This window comes from Psammomys obesus, unplaced genomic scaffold (genome assembly GCF_907164565.1).
Source record: "Psammomys obesus unplaced genomic scaffold, mPsaObe1.curated_primary_1811, whole genome shotgun sequence".
Classification (NCBI taxonomy): Eukaryota; Metazoa; Chordata; class Mammalia; order Rodentia; family Muridae; genus Psammomys; species Psammomys obesus.
Window position 1 is genome coordinate 8113466 of NW_026596125.1, and position 19975 is coordinate 8133440.

The 19975-nt window shown below is 42.0% G+C and overlaps 1 protein-coding gene across 1 annotated transcript in view; it reads left to right on the top strand.

The window, feature by feature from the left end:
• Sorcs3 (sortilin related VPS10 domain containing receptor 3) overlaps nt 1-19975 on the top strand; it is a 621887-nt gene that overhangs the window by 181795 nt on the left and 420117 nt on the right. Inside the window, exon 2 of the mRNA XM_055591687.1 lies at nt 4500-4567. Within this exon, the coding sequence (XP_055447662.1) occupies nt 4500-4567 (68 nt within the window). The remainder of the gene's footprint in view (nt 1-4499; nt 4568-19975) is intronic.

A 19975-nucleotide genomic window follows, 5' to 3' on the forward strand; every position in this document is an offset into this window, starting at 1 on the left:
CATAGGACCTTACATACTACCTGCCGTGTATGAGACTGTGTGCTTGGCACTGGGAATGCACAGTGGAATGAGCTGAGATTTTTCACCTCAGAAAGGTCACATTCAGAGAAGATGGTCATACACATGGACCCTAACAACTGTGAGGGATGGAGGAACAGAAGATAGACTAGGGATGCCAGGTGCCACCTCAGATAAGGTTATCTTGCTGATATCTTCATATATGTGAGATTCTCTGCTCTATTTTGCCACACTTGCATGAATTTCCCTTGTATTCTATGTGTGCATGTGGATACATACAGCTTATTAGAAGGGAGTAGTGCTAGTTATTCATGAATTATTCCAGTTTATTTTTTAATTTATTCTATTATCTAAAATCCTCCAAGGATTTCAGCCAGTTGGGTCAAAAAGGTACTTATTTGACTGTATGCAAGAAACCTTGTCTCCTGGCAGTGTATCCAGTTATTTGCTCTGCACATACCTCTGTTTCTTGTTCCATATTCCAAAAGCAAAGAGAACCAAAACTATTGTTACCCCCAGGCCCTGAGCTCTTGCTCTCTCAGATTTCCAGAATTCAACAGACATTTTTCCAGTTCTTCTAAAAGGTATTCGGTAAACATTTAGAGTTCATGAATGGATGCTAAATTCCCTGAGGTTACGGGCATGTTTTGTTGTTGTTCCCTCTGATTCAGGGCCTGGTGGGACCTTGACTCTGGTTAGCTGAGGGAAAGCGGTTGTTTGTCTCACCCTGGATGTCTTTTTTCTCATCTGCAAAATGGAGATATCATGCCTGCCCTGTCCCAAAGGCTTGCTCTGAGTGTAAGAATCATGGAGTAAGGCTTCATTTAATGCTTGATTCCTGCTTTTTCTCATTTGTATTTAGCTGCCATGCCCATTCTTCTAGAGAAGTCCCTGGGGGCGTTGCTGTGGATCTGTAGTCCATCTAGTGTGTGGATCCAGTGTGGTCCTGGGCACATTTCTCTCTTTTTCTATGATCTGAATGCTTGCTCAGCAGTCTGGACCTTATTAGGTGGTTTGCTGTGTTGATGTGCAGTCCTCTCTGGTAATTTTCTCCTTCCCGGAGGCTGCTGAAAGGCTCTGAATAAGAGATGCCAAGGACAGGAAGGATTGTTTTCCTTTGCTTTTGCTTTTGTTTGCTCATTGCAGGTGTTATAAGCCTAAAGGTTACATTATCATCTCTTCATAACTCTATTGATGTTCATCTGTGCTGGGCTCCAGGGTGAAAGGAAACTTCTAGCTCTTGCTTTCATGTTTTGACCTTTCCTTGGAAGGCATTGGTGGGATTGCTCCCTGCTTGGGTTTATTAAATTACATCTATCCACGTACAAAGAAAGACCACATGTGCGAATCAGGGTTTTGCTGTGCTGAGATGGGTGGCATCATTACAGTGCAGAACTGGCAGAAGACTTGGGCACGATGGTGTCCTTCTCAAAGTTTGAGCCCCTGGATGCCTTAGGGAGCTCTAGGGACACTACCCAAGTTCTACTGTATCAAGCTCTCTGGGGGAGGATCCAGTAAATACACATTTACCAAACCTCCCTGCTTCCTGCACAACTTTTGGCTCCAACATCACTCATGGAATGCAAAGAGCACCACCTTGGAGCACTTGGTCAAGTCCAGTCACTATAGAGTATACCCCAGGTCTTCTGTCCTCTGGGTAGCTGAATTCTGCCAGTTTATACCAAAATATCAATATTTATCATTGGCTCAACAGCTCTTACAGCCTAAGAACCTTCAAAATGCTTAGCCTGGTTGTGAAGTGGACCGAGAGACTTGTTCAGAGTCTATTTGAGAGGGCAACTCATGTAACACCCAGAAACTGGAGAGACCCTGTTGACTGAAAAGTGATGTGACTCATTCTGAAGCAAAATAGAACTTTAAGGTGTTCAGAGGAAAGCTAATAAGATAGTTCTGAGAGACTAGATGAAGAAGGCAGACTCTGAGTGACAGGCTTCCAGAGTGACAGAGCAATGAAAGAACAAAAGAATGGTGTGAGAATGAGGACTGGGAAAGCAGAGATGTGAGGTTGGCTGACCGAGGTGCAGGACCCCGGGAAACCCAGATGGATTAAAGTACAGGACAGGGTTTGGAAAACTAGAAAAAGGGCCAGGAGGATATGTTTGGGGTGTTCTGTGAAGGACCTTAACATACCATGTGTCTGGGCTTGTGCTTTTGAAAATAGAACCAGTAAAGGATTCTAATCAAGAAACTATGTAAGTTAACTGACCAAAAAGAAACCACCTACAGGGAAAGCAGAAATAAAAGTGTTAAAGGATATGTTAGTTAGGACCTTCCAGTTAGCAGCCGCAAAGCGAAAATCTGATATAAGGACATTATTAGGGAAAATCCTTTTGAAAGAAAGGAAGAGATGGGGGACTCCTGGATTGAGCCACAGGTCTGACCTCACAGGGAATAGGCAGGTCAGAGCAACACAGGGAGGACTAGCTGGGGGGCTGCCATGCAGTTCTGCGCAAAGTTGAGAGTCTATTAGTGAACTGTAAAGTCAGTGTTGCTCATTAGAGGAGTTCCACATCACCAAGAAAGGAGTGTGCCCTTTCCTGCACTTGGTTGCTGACTGGAAACAGCCCTTGGGAGGTATAGACTTGGCAAATGGGAGGCAGTGACTGCAGCAGCAGCATCACTGGAGTCTTCAGTCAATGGTGCTCCCCTCTGGAGGAATGCAGCTGGTCAGGCCATAATGCTGGGGGGAAGTGGGGTGATCTGCCTTGTTCCTGCAGAGCCCGAGATGGTGACTCTGACTTCTTCCTGGTTATGCTGTTGGCCTTCTTTTCCCAGAACTTGTCATAGGCACCCACTGCTGTTTATGTGTTTACATGGCTGCCTTGATATGGCTACACAGATAAGAGAAGGTTCAAAGAAAGGATAGAAGATGCTGGTGTGTGTGTGTGTGTGTGTTCCTGTTCATCAGACAGAAATTCTATGTCTCGTGCTGGAGATTTGATTGAAGAGACTAGGAGTAAATCCTTGGGCTTTCTCACTCACTAGATTTAACAAAGAGGAAGCCAGCTGTGACTGAGAGACAAGGGCTGCTGAGTGACCCCGGAGTACAATGTAATGTGAATGTTACACACACCTTGCTCTTGTGCTGCGCTAATACGTCAGATGACTTGGAAGATTCAGTTTTACACTTTTCCATGCTACATCCATAACTGAACACCACCTGTGAGAAACCTGAGGCCTTCAGGGATAGCTTTGCAGAGAAATTGAATGTCCCAAGTCAACTCTGTATGGGCTACTTTTGGCCCATAATAGACCATGATCTTCTTCGTTCTCTTTCTTTCTTTATACTGAAGAGAAATGGAGATGAGGCTGACTGACCCCATGGAGTGCTGGATGAGAATAAATCTCCAAATGAGCACTTTGTTGTGAGTTAAATGCCATAAAATGTTCAATATAATGGCTGATTATTTTTCTTTAATCTTAAATGGATACCTAGAATGGGAAAGTCCCATCCTGGAAGATGAAATTAATTATCTCAGAGAGAGCTTAATGGCTGCTGTGCAAATGAGCTGGAGGGAGTTAAACTGTGGAATGGGAAGAAGCAGAGAAAAGTGAAATGAGTTGTGTATTATATTTAGATAAACACAATTATATGCAACAGGATACATGTATCAATCCCCTGCATGTTGCTGCATGTAGTAAACGTGATGTGGGCTTGTAGGCAGAAGGCTGTGCCTAAGCCTCTGTCCAGGCACACGATGAGACAGACATGGAATTATTACCACACTCAGAGTCTCACACTCAGGAATGTACACAGGGGACAGATCAGACAGGCCAAGTCCAGTTCTGGCCAGACACTGATCATATCTCACACAGCTCCAGCATTCTTTGTTTACTAACTTCAGCTGGAATCAGGAAGGTAGTCCCGGAGTCTGGTGAAGTCTGTTGACCTGCTTCCTGTGAGGTGGGGGCAGCTGCCACATGATCAGTGGCAGGCAGTGGCAGGGAATGTTGGGGGCTGAGCCTGCTGCCATTGTGTCTGATGAAAACACAAAATCTCTTTGAACTCCTTCTGTAGACAGAAGGAGTCGACCCAGTTCTCTCTTGGTCTTTTAGATCCTCTTCTGAACATCAGAATCTTCTTGAGATCAAACGCAAGGAGGGTCTCTGAACTCTGGGTGGCCTTGGTAGTGCACAAAACCAGCTGGCCTGGGCCTGACCTTGCAGAAGGACAGATGTGCAGAGATCACTGTTAGTGCCCAATTAATTCCTGTTGGCATGTTTTATTTCAAATGCAAAGCACTGTCAGGATTAAAATAAATGCTAGCAGTTACCGGGTACATTAAATTAATAATTTCTTCCCCCTTGCTTGATCCTATAATGCGCCTCAAACTCAGTGGATAAATAGTAAGCCTTCCTCTGGGTGATACTAGATGTGATATATTCTGCTACACAAACTAAAGTAAGCTTCCTTTTCCTCCTTTGTCCCTCTTCTTTTCCCTCACCCCTACCCCTTGCAGGTCATACTCATCCTGACGAAGCTGTATGACTTCAACCTGGGGAGTGTGACTGAGAGCTCTCTGTGGAGGTAAGTGGATTAGAGCCTCTTAAAGCTGCGTGGCTGCTTCAGCTGGGGAGAAACATAAGCCAAACAATGGAGAATCCTGATTCGGAAGGAATATAGGACTTGTATCTCTGGTGCCCTAGTCGGGACCAAAGTGGGATGGGAAGAGGGCCTGACGCTCCTTGGGCTTGTGCATGCCTTGGTGCCTTGTTGCTTCAGCAGGACTGTGGTGTTTGAGTCCACTCCCTGAGGTGGGGGCTGGTCAGAGATGGAGGAGGGAGATTCCTTAAAGAAGCTACTGCCAAAAGAACAAGGGCTTCTTGCTCTGGCTGTGGATCTGCCTCAGGGGCATCTCTAGCACTTGGAAGGTGCTATGGGGTTCAAGAAGCCAGTAGCTATGCAGACAGCACAGAGTCACATCTGTATGGTGGCTTTCGTGGTGCCTAGATAGTTTTGCCTTTGTGAACCCTTTTTCCCATTGAGTGATACTAATTTTGTTTTGTAATTACATCATAACATAAAATATTACAATGAGCATAAAGCCCAATATCTTTCATAGTCTTTATTTATTCTTCTCTCATACAATACATCCCAATCCTTCCCTCCTTACTTTCCTTCCAGTTCCCCTCGCCTCTCCTCTCTCCACTCCTCCCAGACCCTGACTCCACTTTCTTTTTCCCCTACATCCACTGTGCCTCTTTTTCTCTTCAGACAAGAACAGGCCTCCAGTGATAGTAACCGAAAAGACTAGACACAAACTCTCATGTCAAGGCTGGATGAGGCAACCCAGTGAGAGGGAAAGGGTCCGCAGAGTGGGTAGAAGAGTCAGAGATACCTCCACTCCCAGTGTTAGGAGTCCCACAAAACCCCCAATCTAAACAACCACACATGAATGCACAGGACCTAGTGCAGACCCGTGCAGGCTCCGTGGTTGCCACTTCAGTCTCTGTGAGCCCCGATGGGCACTGCTTAGTTAACTCTGTGGGCCGTGTTTTCTTGCTGTCCTCCATCCCTCTGGCTCCTATAGTACTTCCCATCGGCCCATAGTAAAACATTTTTCAGCTTCAAAAGTTGATTTGCTTATCTTTATTTGAAAATAAGCTAAACGTTGGTCCCTAGAATGTGATATGAATTGGACACACTGTTCCTCTTGTGCTTAATAGGGTAATAAGGCAACCTGAGAACAATCTTGGGGCCCATGGGACATGATGGAGAAGGGCCAGGGAGGATAAGAGGGCTCTGATTTAGCTTTGATGCAGTAGTTCCTCTGGACAGGGACCACCTGGGTACAAACCCTAGGCCTCCTTTCACACCCCGCACACAGTCACACACTGGGCACTAGCAGGAATCACCACCTGGGGTGACTTGGTAGCTTGCGCTGTGTGTGTACTGCTGCAAGCCGGGGGGCCTGTCCGTTTCCTTTCATTTTCTCTGCAATGTGTCAGCATTAGGGAGGACAGTTCCAAAAAGGGGGTGGGAGTCTACCTTATCTGGCTACAGCACTACCCAGTGCAGTGTCCTGAGGGTTTCCAGGGAGTCTGGAGTATGAGATACCTCATTATCCTGCCTGCAGAGCTTGTTGAGGGCTGGTCAGAGCAGATCTCACTGAAAAAGGGAGTCAACCTAAAATTAAAGTTTTGGGGCTAAATTATCAGACGGCAGAAGCTGCCTCCTTTGGTGTAAGTGGTACCAAATATTGCTGTTCTGTGAAAGTTGGCAGAGGTATAAGTTATCTCTACCTCTCGCAGATGAGAACCGGACTGATTCTGCTCACGCAGTTCTGCCTGAGAATTAGGGCTCAGAAGCCTTTCCTAAAGCCCCCAAACAGAGATGCAGCATGATACTGTAAGCCTCGCTCTTGTGCAGTCGGTTTGGTCCAATCACGGGAGCAGTCAGTAAATCCCAGTCTTAGGTTTGGAAACACCTGTGCCTGACACTCCGTGTTTTAGAAACGGTTTGGCTAGTCCCAAGAATGACCCAGGCGAATCCAGAGAACGTGGCCCAGTTGCTTGATATCACAGTCTCTGAAGTGATGAAGTATTCCCCGAAGTCATAGCCGCTTAGTGCCACCGTGGATGCAGTATACAATCCAGTCACTCCAGGCACCCTGACATCCAATTGCTAGAGTTCAAGTGTGGCTTTGCGCGCTGAGCGAACTCTGCAACTCAACTTTTGGGCACTTAGTCTTGGCGCATTAGTTTCCTGGGGCTGCCACAACAAATGACTCCTCATGGGTGGCTTAAAAGAGTAGGCACTTACTCTCTCAGTTTTGTAGTCCAGGAGCCCAAGTTTAAGGTAGTATTATGGCTTCACGCCACCCTGGACACTTTAGGGAGAAAAATTTCCACATCTCAGTGTTTGGAGGCGCTCACAGACCTCGTAACTGCATCCCTTCATTCTCGCTTTCATCTTCACCGGATATTCTCCTGTGTCAGTGCTCCTTCCCCATGGCCCTGACCATGGGGTTGTCCTTAGATCAAGGCCCCCACTTGGATAATCTGGGGTGGCTTCATTTCAAGGTCCAAGTTGACATGTTAAATATTTATTGATTGATTTATTTATTGCCTACAAACAACCACTGAGGCTTTAGAGAGAGGAAGGCGTGTTTATTCTTTCATCATCACATGTGGGCTGCATAGTCTCTGCTTAGAGTCAGTCTACAGCACCTACACACCAAATGACCTGGGAATGGGGAAGGCAGGATAGGAAAGTTGTCTCTAGTGGAAGTTTCAACTTAGGACAAAAACATGGGAGAAGATAGCCCACATGACGGTCCAAAGAAGCACCTCATCTTCGTTTCACAACCCAGATTTTTCAGGAGGAGCATTGTGCCTCAAAAAATCAATCTTGAGTCATTGATTCTTTGTACTGGCACTCCAATATGTGCTGTGTCCTGTGCCTGAGATCATCAGACATTTGTACTACAGGACAACTTTACCCAGCCATCCTAGTGTTAGTGGAGACAGAAAAAAACAAAACCCTATGGCCACCTCTAGCTTAACGCGAGACCAAAGAACTGCAGAAGAAATACTATGAGGACATGGAAACATTGATGCTTTCAATCTTTTTGTTTGTTTGTAAGTAGAGGCCCCCTGAATTATTAACCCAGTGGGGGCAAACAATGACATCATCCTGAAATCTGGCAAGGGATGTCGTCTTGTCAAGACATCTGCTGCTCCGGGGCGTTCCTGTCACCCAGAAAGTCACCAAAGTCAGTTTCAACATGGTTAAGCATATTAAGCCAAAGCGGGAAGCTGAAAGGGTGCATGTTTAATTTAGTTTCTTTTTATCAGTCCACTGTGTTAGGAAGGAAAATCAGTGCTCTAGGCTCTAACTGTAAATGCTCTCATTGTTGTCAATACAGGAAAGGCAAATGAGAGATAAGGCAGCTCTGAGACAAACTGGGAAGACAGTGAAATGTTAGAAGTCTCCCAGTGACCCCAGCAAACTAGAAAAGCCTGCAGACTTTAGGAGTGATGTCTTCTTCATTCCTGTTCTAGCATCAAATTTCTAGTGTGGATTTTATTAACACATGAAAACCCTAAATCTAACACACACATACACACACACAAACACACAAACTAATACATCCTTATCTGACATTCGTCCACAGGCACAGTCCATAGATCTCTACAGATCTTCAAAATGTCACAACATATGGAATATGTTTTCTGTTAACTGCACTGGAGAATCCAATGTAGGGTTGGGCCCCTTTGGACAACTGGGTGGGTCCCCGTGAACTCCCATGAGGCTCTTTGCCTCTTGCTTGGCTCCCTCCTCAGCTGTGGACCAGCCTAGAGAAGATATCCCATAAATAATCTTCAATAAGGTAAACATCAATATCCTGATTTCTCGCAGAGAGCCCAAGGGATGAAATTCCTGGGACACTCTCCTTCCTCCTTAATTCCAGCCTTTATCCTTAGTCACTAAAAATTACTAAAGGCCACAGAACATACTCTATCCCCACCATGGCCTAGAAGTTCCCTTACATAAGCCCCTACAGCAATGAATCTCTAAATGCAGTCAATAATGAAAATGAAAACCCAATGCAAACACACAGGGTTCTAATAACCATTAGTAATCAAAACAAAGTAAGCTCTTCCCACACCTGTTACTGTCCTAAGTGGTTTCACTTTTATTATTTAAACACCTCTGGAGTACCAGGTCCTTCTCTGGGTGCTGGAGTTGTGAATGGTTGACAGATGGCCTGTTGGACTTGTCCATCCCAAAGGTTCCTGATGGCTTAACCTCAGATAAAAAAAAAATACACTGCATGAGTGAGGCCCTCACATACATGGAATTTCCCCAAGGCTGGGGTCTCCACAATTGCGGTTTGTCCATAGAAGCTCTCTTCTGGGTATTGGGTTGCGGTCCTCAGGGAGTTTACATGAATCTGTAGTTATCTAGGCATAAAAGAGCCAAGAATAAATATATCGATCAATAAATAGATAAATGGAAGGATGGATAGATAGATGATAGATATCCATTAAACAGTTGGTTTTCCTCTTTCTCTCTTGCTTTATTTCAACTACTCTCTTGCAAATGGGAGACATCCTCTTCATGGAAAAGCTACTAGATTACAGTCTTTTCTTCTGGATGTCTGCCTTCTGAGTACCCAGAACATTGGGGGTTTCTGGTTAGGATATTTAGGGAGGAAGACTGATTATAAGGCACATTCCACTGAAGACTCTTGCATTCCTGGGTTAGATGTCCCTTCTCTGCTCATGGTCAACTTTGCATTCTTGTATTTCACTGATAGTTTGTCCTTCGACCATGAGCTTCTTTGGTCAGGGACCACATGCCTTGGGTGTTTCTGGATTTGCCATGCATAAATATTTAAATTACATCTTATAAAGGCTTACAAATCCAACTGAAGTTTCTAGGGGCCTCTAGCCAAGCCTCACCCCAACTCCTCCTTGCTCTTCCTTTCTTTGTATTGAGTTGTCTTATTCTCTTGCCTCTTGGGCATCTGTGGCTTTTCATCTGCTTCACAAGCAGTTGTCTGAACCATTTATTTCCTCTCTAATTGTTCTGTCAGTGACCTTTCTCAGGGATGCTGCTTTTTAAATATAAAATGGAGACCTTTTGGATTTATTAATTTTCTGTTTGCCAAGAAAACCCTGACGATAATTGCTAAGACTTCCCAGAAGTTATTAGTTTACAAATTTTAATGACACTCATGATTTATTTATATGCTTCCCTCCTTCTACAGCTGCTCACCCCAATTCCTTAGTGAAATTCCTACTGAATCTTGGTGAATTAATGGAAACAAAACTGCAGATTGGAATGACATTTTTTCCACTAGGCTGTTAATTAAAAGCTTTCTGTCTTATCCGTTAGGCTCTTCACATGTGAGGTTCCAAAGGCTGGGCTGATGTAGATGTGAAATCCTCTCTATAGAACTGGGACCTTTTGCTATTTCCTTTCGGTGGTAATGAATTTGATGAAAAGTCCTGAATGGGTCACAAAGCATTCAATTGAACAGGTACTAATTGAGCATCCGTTGTGTAAGCACCCCATGCACATTGCCGGGAGTTGCAGAGTACGAATTTAATGATTGCTGTCTTCAGGATTGTTTAGTTTGGATAAAAGATAAGATGTTTGTGCGAAAGAAACTAAAGCAGCTATATGAAAGAATTATGTGCGTGTACATGAAATACACTGCCTCTTCAATGAGTTTCTCTGCTCCAGAAACACCTAGGTTTTATTCCACTCTTTCCACAAACAATGTAGAACAATTGTAGGGATGAACTGAAGAAAAGATTAGTATGACACATATATGTTATTTTGATAGATTTAATTCAAAAAGTGTGTTTATGTGTTTATATGAAATATGCATATATTCCTAAGTGCACAGGCGTGTGTAGGCTTCTCACCCATGCAGACTCCTATGGAGACTGGGACTTAATGTCAGCATATCCCCTTCCCTCCTCTCTCCCCTCCCCATTCCTTCCCCTCCCCCCTCCCCTCATATCCCCTTCCCTCCTCTCTCTCCTCTCTTCTCCCCTCCCCTCCCCCTTCTCAAAAACCTTTTGTTTTTGAGACACTGGATTTGGAACTTGCTGTATGAACAAGATGGTTGGCCAGTGAGGCCCTGAGATATGACTTCCTTTCTCACAGTGCTAGAGTTACAAGCCACAATATTATATAAGACTTTTACATATGTGTGCTGGGAATCCAGGCACAGGTCCATTTTACCCATAAAGTTATCTTCTCAGCCCCTTAAGTTTTTAAGTTAGTGTACATAATGATATGACATTTATTATGACATTTGTAGTATATACATACACACACACACACACATATATATATATATATATATATATATATATGTAGTAAGTTCTGTTTTTAACCTCTTTTCTAGTCCTCCCTTGAATTTTTTTTACCTCCTTCTCCCATTGAAATCTCTTCTTCCCTTGCCATATTCCCCTTTCTCCATTTGTGACCACCTTGGACACCTGTACTTCCACACCACTACACATACTTATATTTGTGTGTACATGCATGTACTTGTACATATAGAAAATTACATTTAAATCTGCATTCAGATTTGAAAGAAAAGAGGCAGTTTTTATCTTTATGTGTTTGACTTGTTTCATTTGACATAATGATTTCATCAACTTTCCTGTTAATGTCATGATTTTAGATTTCTTTATGACTGACTAAAATTCCATTATGTATATATAGCACATTTTAAATCAGTTCCTACTATCTGTTAACGAATATCTAGAGTGCGTCCATTTCTCTGTTGTGAAGAGCAGTAAACAGGCATGTGCAGGCATCCCTGTGGTGTGGTGACTTATAGCCCTTCAGCTACACATCCAGAAGTGGTGTAGTTGAGTCACAACCTACTTCTACATTTTAGTGTGTTGGACGTATTTCCAAACTGACTTCCGTAGTGGCCACACCAGCTTGCATCTTCACCAGCAATGTGTACAAGCTCTGTATTCCCCACATCCTCACCAGCACCATTTTCCTGTTGAATAAAAGTACAATTTACTGCTCCAGTGATTAAGTCTCTTTAGAGAAAAATGCATCCTTTCCTGTTGTCAGGAGAGGAGCAGGTCCGGGATTTTCAATGGATACCAAACTTGAGGATTCTCAGGGCACCTGTGCAGCATATACATAGAAAACAGTAGCAGCAAACAAATATTTGCCTAGAGTGTATGCAACCCTCCGATGTGTTTTGAAATACCTTTAAAGAGCTTAGGACACATCACACAATAGAAATGCTGTGGCTGTAGTTTTGCTATTTTATCTAGGGAATAATTGTAATAAATTGGTTGGTGTTTACTCAATTTATTTAATTTTAAGTATTTTTTTTGTTTTGTTGTTGGGTTACACCTTGGGTGTGAACCTGCAGACGTGGAGGCAGGCTTTATTTCCCACAGCTTTTACCAGAACTACTTGGAACAGCTGGACTTAATGCAAAACTCTGACAACCAGGTCAATACTTGATGAAACCGTCCTTATTTGCTCATGTGCTTTAAGCCCAGACACTGCCCGTAAGATCCAGGTGATAATTGTGCTGCGATCTTTAAGAGAAAAACTTCAGACTTTCAAAGGCATAATGCATTGTCACTTGGCAGAGGATTTTCTGAATCCGTTTTACGTCCTTGACTGTTTTAGACAAGCGGTGAAGGCTAGTGCATTTCTTGGTTTGGATATGCCATGTGGATGGTGGCATTGTCATCATGGCAATGACAATGATCATGGTGATCTTAGGTTCAAGAAGCAAATATGCAAGGAATGATTTCCAGTTCGCTCAACAATTTCCTTTTAGAGAGTTTTTTTTTAACTTTTTTTATTTTATTTTTATTTTTATGTAACTCTTGGGAGAAGCTACATTCATTGAAGAGGTTTGCTATTCCTCGTTTAAATAACAGTGAAGGCATGGAGCCATGCTGCATTCTCTAACATGCTGTAAAATGTGTTAAAAAATAAATAAGGCAGATCCCTGGCCCATCCTTGGGATTCCATCTGTAATTTTAAAGTCTCCCTAATTCATTCTTATTTCCAGGAAGAGTTGGAAACTGCTGTGCTCTAAGGAAGTATAGGTTCAACTCTAAGGAAGTATAGGTTCAAGGCCTGTTTCTGCTACTGTGTAATACTCATATCATCCTTTTGTTCCTTCCTAAGTAAGGGCAATGTTTTTTAACTCCGAGTCTAGAGGAACTGCCTACAGGAAGCACAAATTTCACGATGCTCGTTGGATCCTCGTTGGATGCTCGTTGGATTTCTGTGCTAGCAGCATTAGTCCTGAGTGCAGCCACCCTCCCCCTCCTTAAGAAACCTGATGGTTAAGTTTAATCCAAGTGTCAAAAGCCTAACACATCCTTCTAACTTGCTGCTCACTCGTGGATACCAGCCAGTTGGCTGTCCACACTACTTAGCTTAGATTCATTAAACAAAGAGGACACCATTGAGTCCAGGGAACATTTGCTCTGACTCTTAGATCATCAGACGCCTTACTTTACTGGGGGTTGAGACCCGAGAACACTGAGGAGGCAGATCTGGATTATGGGTTTAATGTTCTTCTGTTTATTATGAGGAAAAAAAAATACGTTTTTATGGCCTGGTCTGTTTTCTTTCACTAGGCACGAGCCTGGCATGCATAAATCTTGATTTTTTTTTGTCCAGTGGCTGAATGTATGGGCTGTGTCTGTTGATTGTTATTTTATGCTGTCTTCTCTTTTCTGCAAGTACAGCGCCAGTTTATCACAACCACAAATAACCCCAGCATTAGGAGAAGGGGTGTGGAATTCTCCTCATTACTTTCTCCAGCCTGAGCTCCCTCTCATTTTCTCAGCAGTAGATTCATTAGCCTTCTAATGAAGTTAATAAGTGAGCAGACCAGTCAGTCCCTTCTAAAATAACATTTATAAATGGATGCATTTCCCTACTCTCAAAGGTAGGCTTTAATTTATTTCCCTGCCAGATGTCCACATGTGTAAAACTATGATAGGTGGGCTCTTGGAACATGGTTTGAAGCCAAGAATGGGAAAAAAGTTAAATTTGCAGAGAGCCTATCTATTTTCACATTTATAGGAGAGTAGATTTTACACACCCCATTCCTGCTTATATATATAACGACTATAAAGATTAGATAGTCAAGCTTTCATTGTTATATTTCCATCATTTGGCAGCCAATTACTTTATTGGACATAGACAGTTCATGCCATTTGGAGGCTTCTGGCAGCTTCACCATAAAGATCACTGCCCTAGACACAATAAATTGATAAATGGCAGCTCCACTCGGTCACATGTCGATGAGATTTCTTTATAGCAATCACTAAGCTTTCAGAGGAAGCATTTCATATCTTTTTGCTGCTTCCAAGCGTAATGTCCAAGTTCAAGCTAAATTTAAGTCTTAAAATGCAATAGAATTATCTTATAAAATGTTCTCCCTTTCAAAGAGTCCCTCAGATTTGAAAATCTTCTCACATTTTACAGGAGGAATGTGAGATCCATGTAATTGAATATTCCATTTCATAGATGGATAAACTAAGGCCATGAGGGGTTTGACAGTCAGTGATTGCAGATCTGGGACCCAAATCTAAGCCTTCTAATTCTCAGTTGCTGCCCACTCTTGCTGTTGTATTAGCAGTCATGCCTTGCCCTTCCTGCTTGGTACTGTGTTTCATAAGATATCTTTGGATAAGGGATTCTTTGGGGACTAGAAACTGGTTTCCTCGGATATTTGTGTAAATGATTTTCACTTTAGGTGAATCATGAGAACCACCTGGGAAATTTAAGAAAAGTCAGTTTCCTGGGCCTCTTTCCAAACCCACTGAATTGATTTCTGGGGCCAAGGTCTAGGAACCCACAGTTTCAAAGAGCTCTCTTCTTAATTAGTCAATGACCTGAGAGACTTCATGGCCATCTTGGCATCTAGAAGATTCATGGGAATTTGTTCTGGAGAACCTCTCCCTGGCTTGTCAGTGTCCCTGTGCCCATTTTCCTATGCCTGCCTCAAAGTGATGAGCACAGAGACTCACAGCAGCCCACAGTTGCACCTTCATCATTATAAATGACAGCCATTAATAATTGCAATGGGCTCTGGCACTTACTAATTAGCTCCCTTTCTGTCAGCATTGGGCCTGTCTGATTGAGCAATTAACATTGATCTTGGAGAGCACTGACATAAGAGACTAGTCACAGGCCCTGACTCACTTTGAGGTAAACCTTATGAGGGTAAGTTGGCAGCTTGGAGTCTAGTCTCTATGGGGAATCAGGTGGTATTAAAAAGGCTTTCTTTTCAGAAGCAGAAGAAAATCACCCCCGTCTTAAGTTAGATACTGTATTTGTTGGAAATAGTCTAAGATAGCTCAATGTTGGGGAGGGATAGAACACCGGCTCACAAGTGAAAAAGTGTGGGGGTTTTTGGGATGCCACAGTTGCTTGGTGTCCTTGATCTACTTACTTTTGTACTGGTATCAGGTGACATCTGCCTTCTCTGTGGCTTAAGTTCTTGCACAAAGACCAGAAGGGACCGGACCGATCTGGCTAAATATTCAAAGGTGAGACAGTCTAGTGGGTGAGAATTTCCCATCTGCCCTGGCTTTCCTGACCATCTCTCTTGTTTGCATAGTACCACGATGAAAAAATCTTCAAAAATATCAGAACACAAGACCCAAGAAATATCACATAGCTTCTCTTGGATTCTTGTATGGAAATGGCTTAATATATATACAGTATGAAAGTCTGTCCCTTCAACGTTACTATTGATTTAAAAGGCTGTCAGTTATTTGGCGTCAGGGAACATGCTGAACATACACAGATGGCCTTGAAAGGGTTTCTCCTAAGGTTCTGTTCACTGGAGGTAATTGGATGAAGCTTGGTCTCAGCTCCATAAAACCCCATAGTTGTGACATTTGTTCTTTGATGCTTTCCCATGTAGCTATTGGTTAGATTTAGATAATACATTGGTTTGACAGGTTTCTCCTAACAGTCAAGGAGTTAAAGCCTTCAGTCTGCAGCATTTTGAGCAGGAGATGGAACCTTTAAGAAGTTTCTGAGGGGAAATGGAGAAGGGAAGGAGGAAAGACAGTGGGGTCGGGAGTAGAGAATGGAGGGGGCTGCAATAGGTATGTAAACTGAATAAATTTAAAAAAAAGAAGAAGAAGAAAAAGAAGAGTCTGTAGGCTCTAGTTGCAAGTCACTGGTTGTATACCTCAGGGCACAGAGGGACTCAGATGTCATCTCTCTTCTCCCTCCTTTCCTTTGCTCTCCAGATGAGAGAGTTTTGCTTCACCATATGCTTTTTGCCACAAGTCTGAAAAAAATACCCCCAGTTAGTCACGTAGTGGAAATTTAAAACCATGAACCCAAATAAAGCTTCTCTGTTTGTAAGTTAATCATCTCAGGTCTTTTGTTACAGCAATGGATAGCTGACTAATTCAGCTAGTAAACATTTCCCCCTAATCTTCACATCTGTTTTTCTACACCTTAGACAACACATTGTAGATGAAGGTGATAAGATGGGGCCAGATTTATCATTTATCATTCAAAGTCTTTTTTTTTTTTTGTAATATTCTCCTTCTACCTTGTACTCACTCAGAGATGTAAGAATGCTCTTAATCACCCACAGAGTCTCCATGTCTCTTAGGATTGATGAGGGTAGATAATTGCATATCATTTAGGTCTAGTGTGCCATTTCACATATATCAGACAATTTCTGTATTTGTGTGTGTGTGTGTGCATGTATGTGATCACAAAATTGGAGGAGTAGGTTTGTTTCTCTACCGCCACTGGCAAGATATTGAGCTGTTCCATCTTGGTAAGGTTCTCTTTTGTTGCATGTATCTAAAAACATGTGTGTTAGTGTTTATGTGTGTGTACAGAGTCTGAGGATAAATTGGAGAAGTTAGTTTATCAATACTGAATCCTGGAAACCATTACTGTGGGTTGAATCTCTGTAATATTGTTTCATAAAAGCTGCAAAAGATGGAACATGATAGCATGTAACGCTTTGGAATTGGCTTTTTTTTTTTTTTTTTTTTTAGCATGGATCTCTGCAGACCTATACAAAGTATGTGCACATTAACGTTTTCTTTCTTTTCTACGTGTTTATTCTCAGTGACTTTCTAGTCACTAGAAATATAAATGTGATTGTTTTTGTGTGTTGATTTTGTGTCCCATGATATTCTTTGGTTTATTTGGTGTTTTCTGTTAAATGCTTGCATTCAGCACTTGTTAAGGGCATTCTCAGTTCTCCATGGAACAGAGGGATGCTGTACTTGACCATGAATTAGTTAAGTTCATTTATTTAGACCTACCACATAAATTTAAAAAAAATGTCTAATATCCTCTCATTAAAAGAGAGATGAATGTAGGGATAGAGATAGGAAGGCAGAGTTTTCAAAGGACGAGAAAGAGAATGTGAGACAAGGAGGGTGGTAAACAAAACTTTCACATTATATTCTTCAAGAAATAATTGTGTTATTGTGTGTGCATGTATATGGTGCATATACCTCTGTGTGTGTGTGTGTGTGTGTACATATAAAGATGAAGGAGGGAGCTCAACATGGAACATTGTTCCCTAGGCACAATCTATCTTATTTGTTGAGAATGGATTTTTCTCTTGTTGGTTTGGAGCTCACTAAATATTCTAGTCTGGTTGGCTAACAAACATCATGAATCCTCCTGCCTCCACTTCCACATCATTGGGGTGGGGTTGTAAATGCATTCTACTATACTGTCTTATCTTTTAAAGTAAGGTATGGAGATCAAACTCAGGTCACCTGGCCCTATGGCAAGCCACTTAGCAACTGAGCTGTCTTTCCAGCCAAGTACCTGTTGTAGATTAATTCTAACTAATTGGGAGGTCATAGGGTGGGGGATATGAAGGATGAACATTTTAGATAAATGCAAGGTTAAATTCAGGAGAAAAGACCAGAAAACATTCAAGAAATGATCAGGAGGCCAGAATGGTTGACATGTCGATGCAGGTTTGGGAAAGATGACCATGACAGAAGTTCTACAGGAAGTAAAACTTGTGTTGTGGGAACGTTGACACCTGGCTGAGGAGTTTAGACATTTTTCTAGGGATAGACTGGAAGAAGCCAAACTTCGTGAACTAACAGTATAAAATAACCAAGAATAATGCCTTTGGCAAGTGGTTTAATGTAAGGAAAAGTTGTCCACTAGAGGGAACAGTTCAGAGACTTATGCTGTTCTCCTCATTCATTGATTGACTCTTTCATTTCATGTGTTTGCTTATTTCTTTGTCAGCGCCTGTAGGATGTGCAGTGGCCTGCTGTAATCACAGGAATGAGAAGGCAAGAAGATGAGCTTCGATTCTTCCTGCTTGAGAGCACCCAGGAACTTCATTTTTTCCCCAGAACATCTGGGCGTCCATTGTAGAAGTGTAGATTCTAAATGTTTGAGCCTACATGAGCTGGTTAGCCTTAGAGAGTCTTCCTTGGTGAGAAGCCATTGGAAGATGAGGCTTCATTCGCTTCTTGTTCTTAGATAAAGGTCAGATGTCAGGTCTCTAAAAGCATCAAGTGTAGGTTCTCTGGGGATACTGGGTCTCTTTTAAACAGGATATAGAAAGTGCGGAAGTAGCACGGATCCTTAAATTTACTCCATTTCCTTCCTCAAGTGTGCTTCCTGTAGGGATGTGGCCAATGGTGGTGGGAGCGGTGGGTGGTGGTGATGGAAAGCTCAAAGAGCCTGAGTCAGATTGATTCTGATTTACTCTGATGCTTTGATATTCCATCTTTTTATCTTCTTGGAATATAGCTGCCCAAATTCTTGCAGTCTTGAGAAGTAGGAATGCTGTAAATGATTTTTTTTTCCAAATAGGAAGAAACAAAGAATACCTATAACTCACCTTTTCCCTTTGTTTTTGCATATTTAAATTTTTATATAATTTTACTGATAATAATAATTTCCAAAAACTTGATAAATGAAGAATACTCTTACAAATACTTGCTGTGTAAATCCCATTCACATTATAGTACATTTTCACATATGCATAACTATATATATTTTTACCTGTATACTTTCACATAATTGAGAGCATCTTGTAAAACCAGCTTCTCTTCTGTTTCATATAATGTTTGACTAAGCATTTTTCTGTGTTATTCAAAGTGTTTTCCAAACACACATTTAATGTTGTGGAATAGGTTATTATATTTCTGCTCCATAATTTACTTAACTGTTTATTCTTCTATTTTTGGAGATTTAGGTTGCTTTCATTTTTCTCTATTTAAAAAGTGTTCTAGTGTTCTATTGCATCCCTAGGTGCATAAATATTTTTTATTTGCATTTCAGAGTCTTTCCTTAGGATAGCCTTCTGGAGGAGAAACCTTAAGACTCAGCACATGCTGTCAAACTGATTTTGAGCAAGGTGCATTTTGTAAACTCCTTGGCTGGAAAAACCAAACTCTGAGATTCAGAGATAGATACCGCAGCAGTCTGCAGTATGTCCAGACATGAGGGAGGTGTCTGTCTGTTACATGATTAATAGTAATTTGTAGGTTTAAAAGTTTTGTTAGGGTTATTGGCAAAAGTCTTAACATAATTGTATATTTGAAAGGATTTCTTTCTAGATTCCGAGGCTATACATGCGTCCTGACAACTGAGCATGTCCAGATCCATCTGCTTTGAAAAATGAAAACAACAATGATATCATCATAAACTACAATAATGATAATAATACTTGTCATATTTATTGATCGTTATGTGCCAAATGGTTATTGGAATGAAACCACATGCTTAGTTGGTTTCCTTACCATAAACCATTGGGGGAAAAGTATTAGTACAACCCAAATTTTACAGCAGAACAATGTGAAGGCTGGTGAGTTAAACTGATTTTTCTGCATAAGAAGTTGTAGAGTTAGAATTTGATCTCAATCCACTAATTCTAGGGCCCGTGTATTTGAAAGTTGTCGTTGGTATTCCCAGAAGTCTAAGATATATGACTTTCCTAATGTAAGATTTTGATGTGAAGGCTAGTGTGTGTGTGTGTGTGTGTGTGTGTGTGTGTGTGTGAAGGGTCAGGATGTCAATAACATTTTTCTTGAGTTGGACCTGTGACTTCTTCACTTCAAAGCACTGTCTTTATAGTATCATCAAGAGAGTTATGCAGGTGCTCTGGTCTCTTTGCTTTCTTAGAGTTGGAAAAGATCTCAACTCCTTAACTCTGCCAGCATCCACTGAACTACTATGAAAAGGAAAGAATGTGCTTTGTTCCTGTTCTCTGTGTTATTTGTACTGTGTTATTTGTCACTGTTAGGTAAAAGCATGCATTCTGATGCATATTACCTGGGTTCAAATCCAATCTCTGCTACTTGCTAGCTTTGGGAGCTCCTCTTTCCTTCACTTTACCACTGGGTGTGCTTGATGGTAGTACCTAGCTGGGAAGCTGAGAGGATGCTCAGGGAGGTGAGAAAGTGTTTGCAGTAGTGCTTGCTTCAGCTTCTG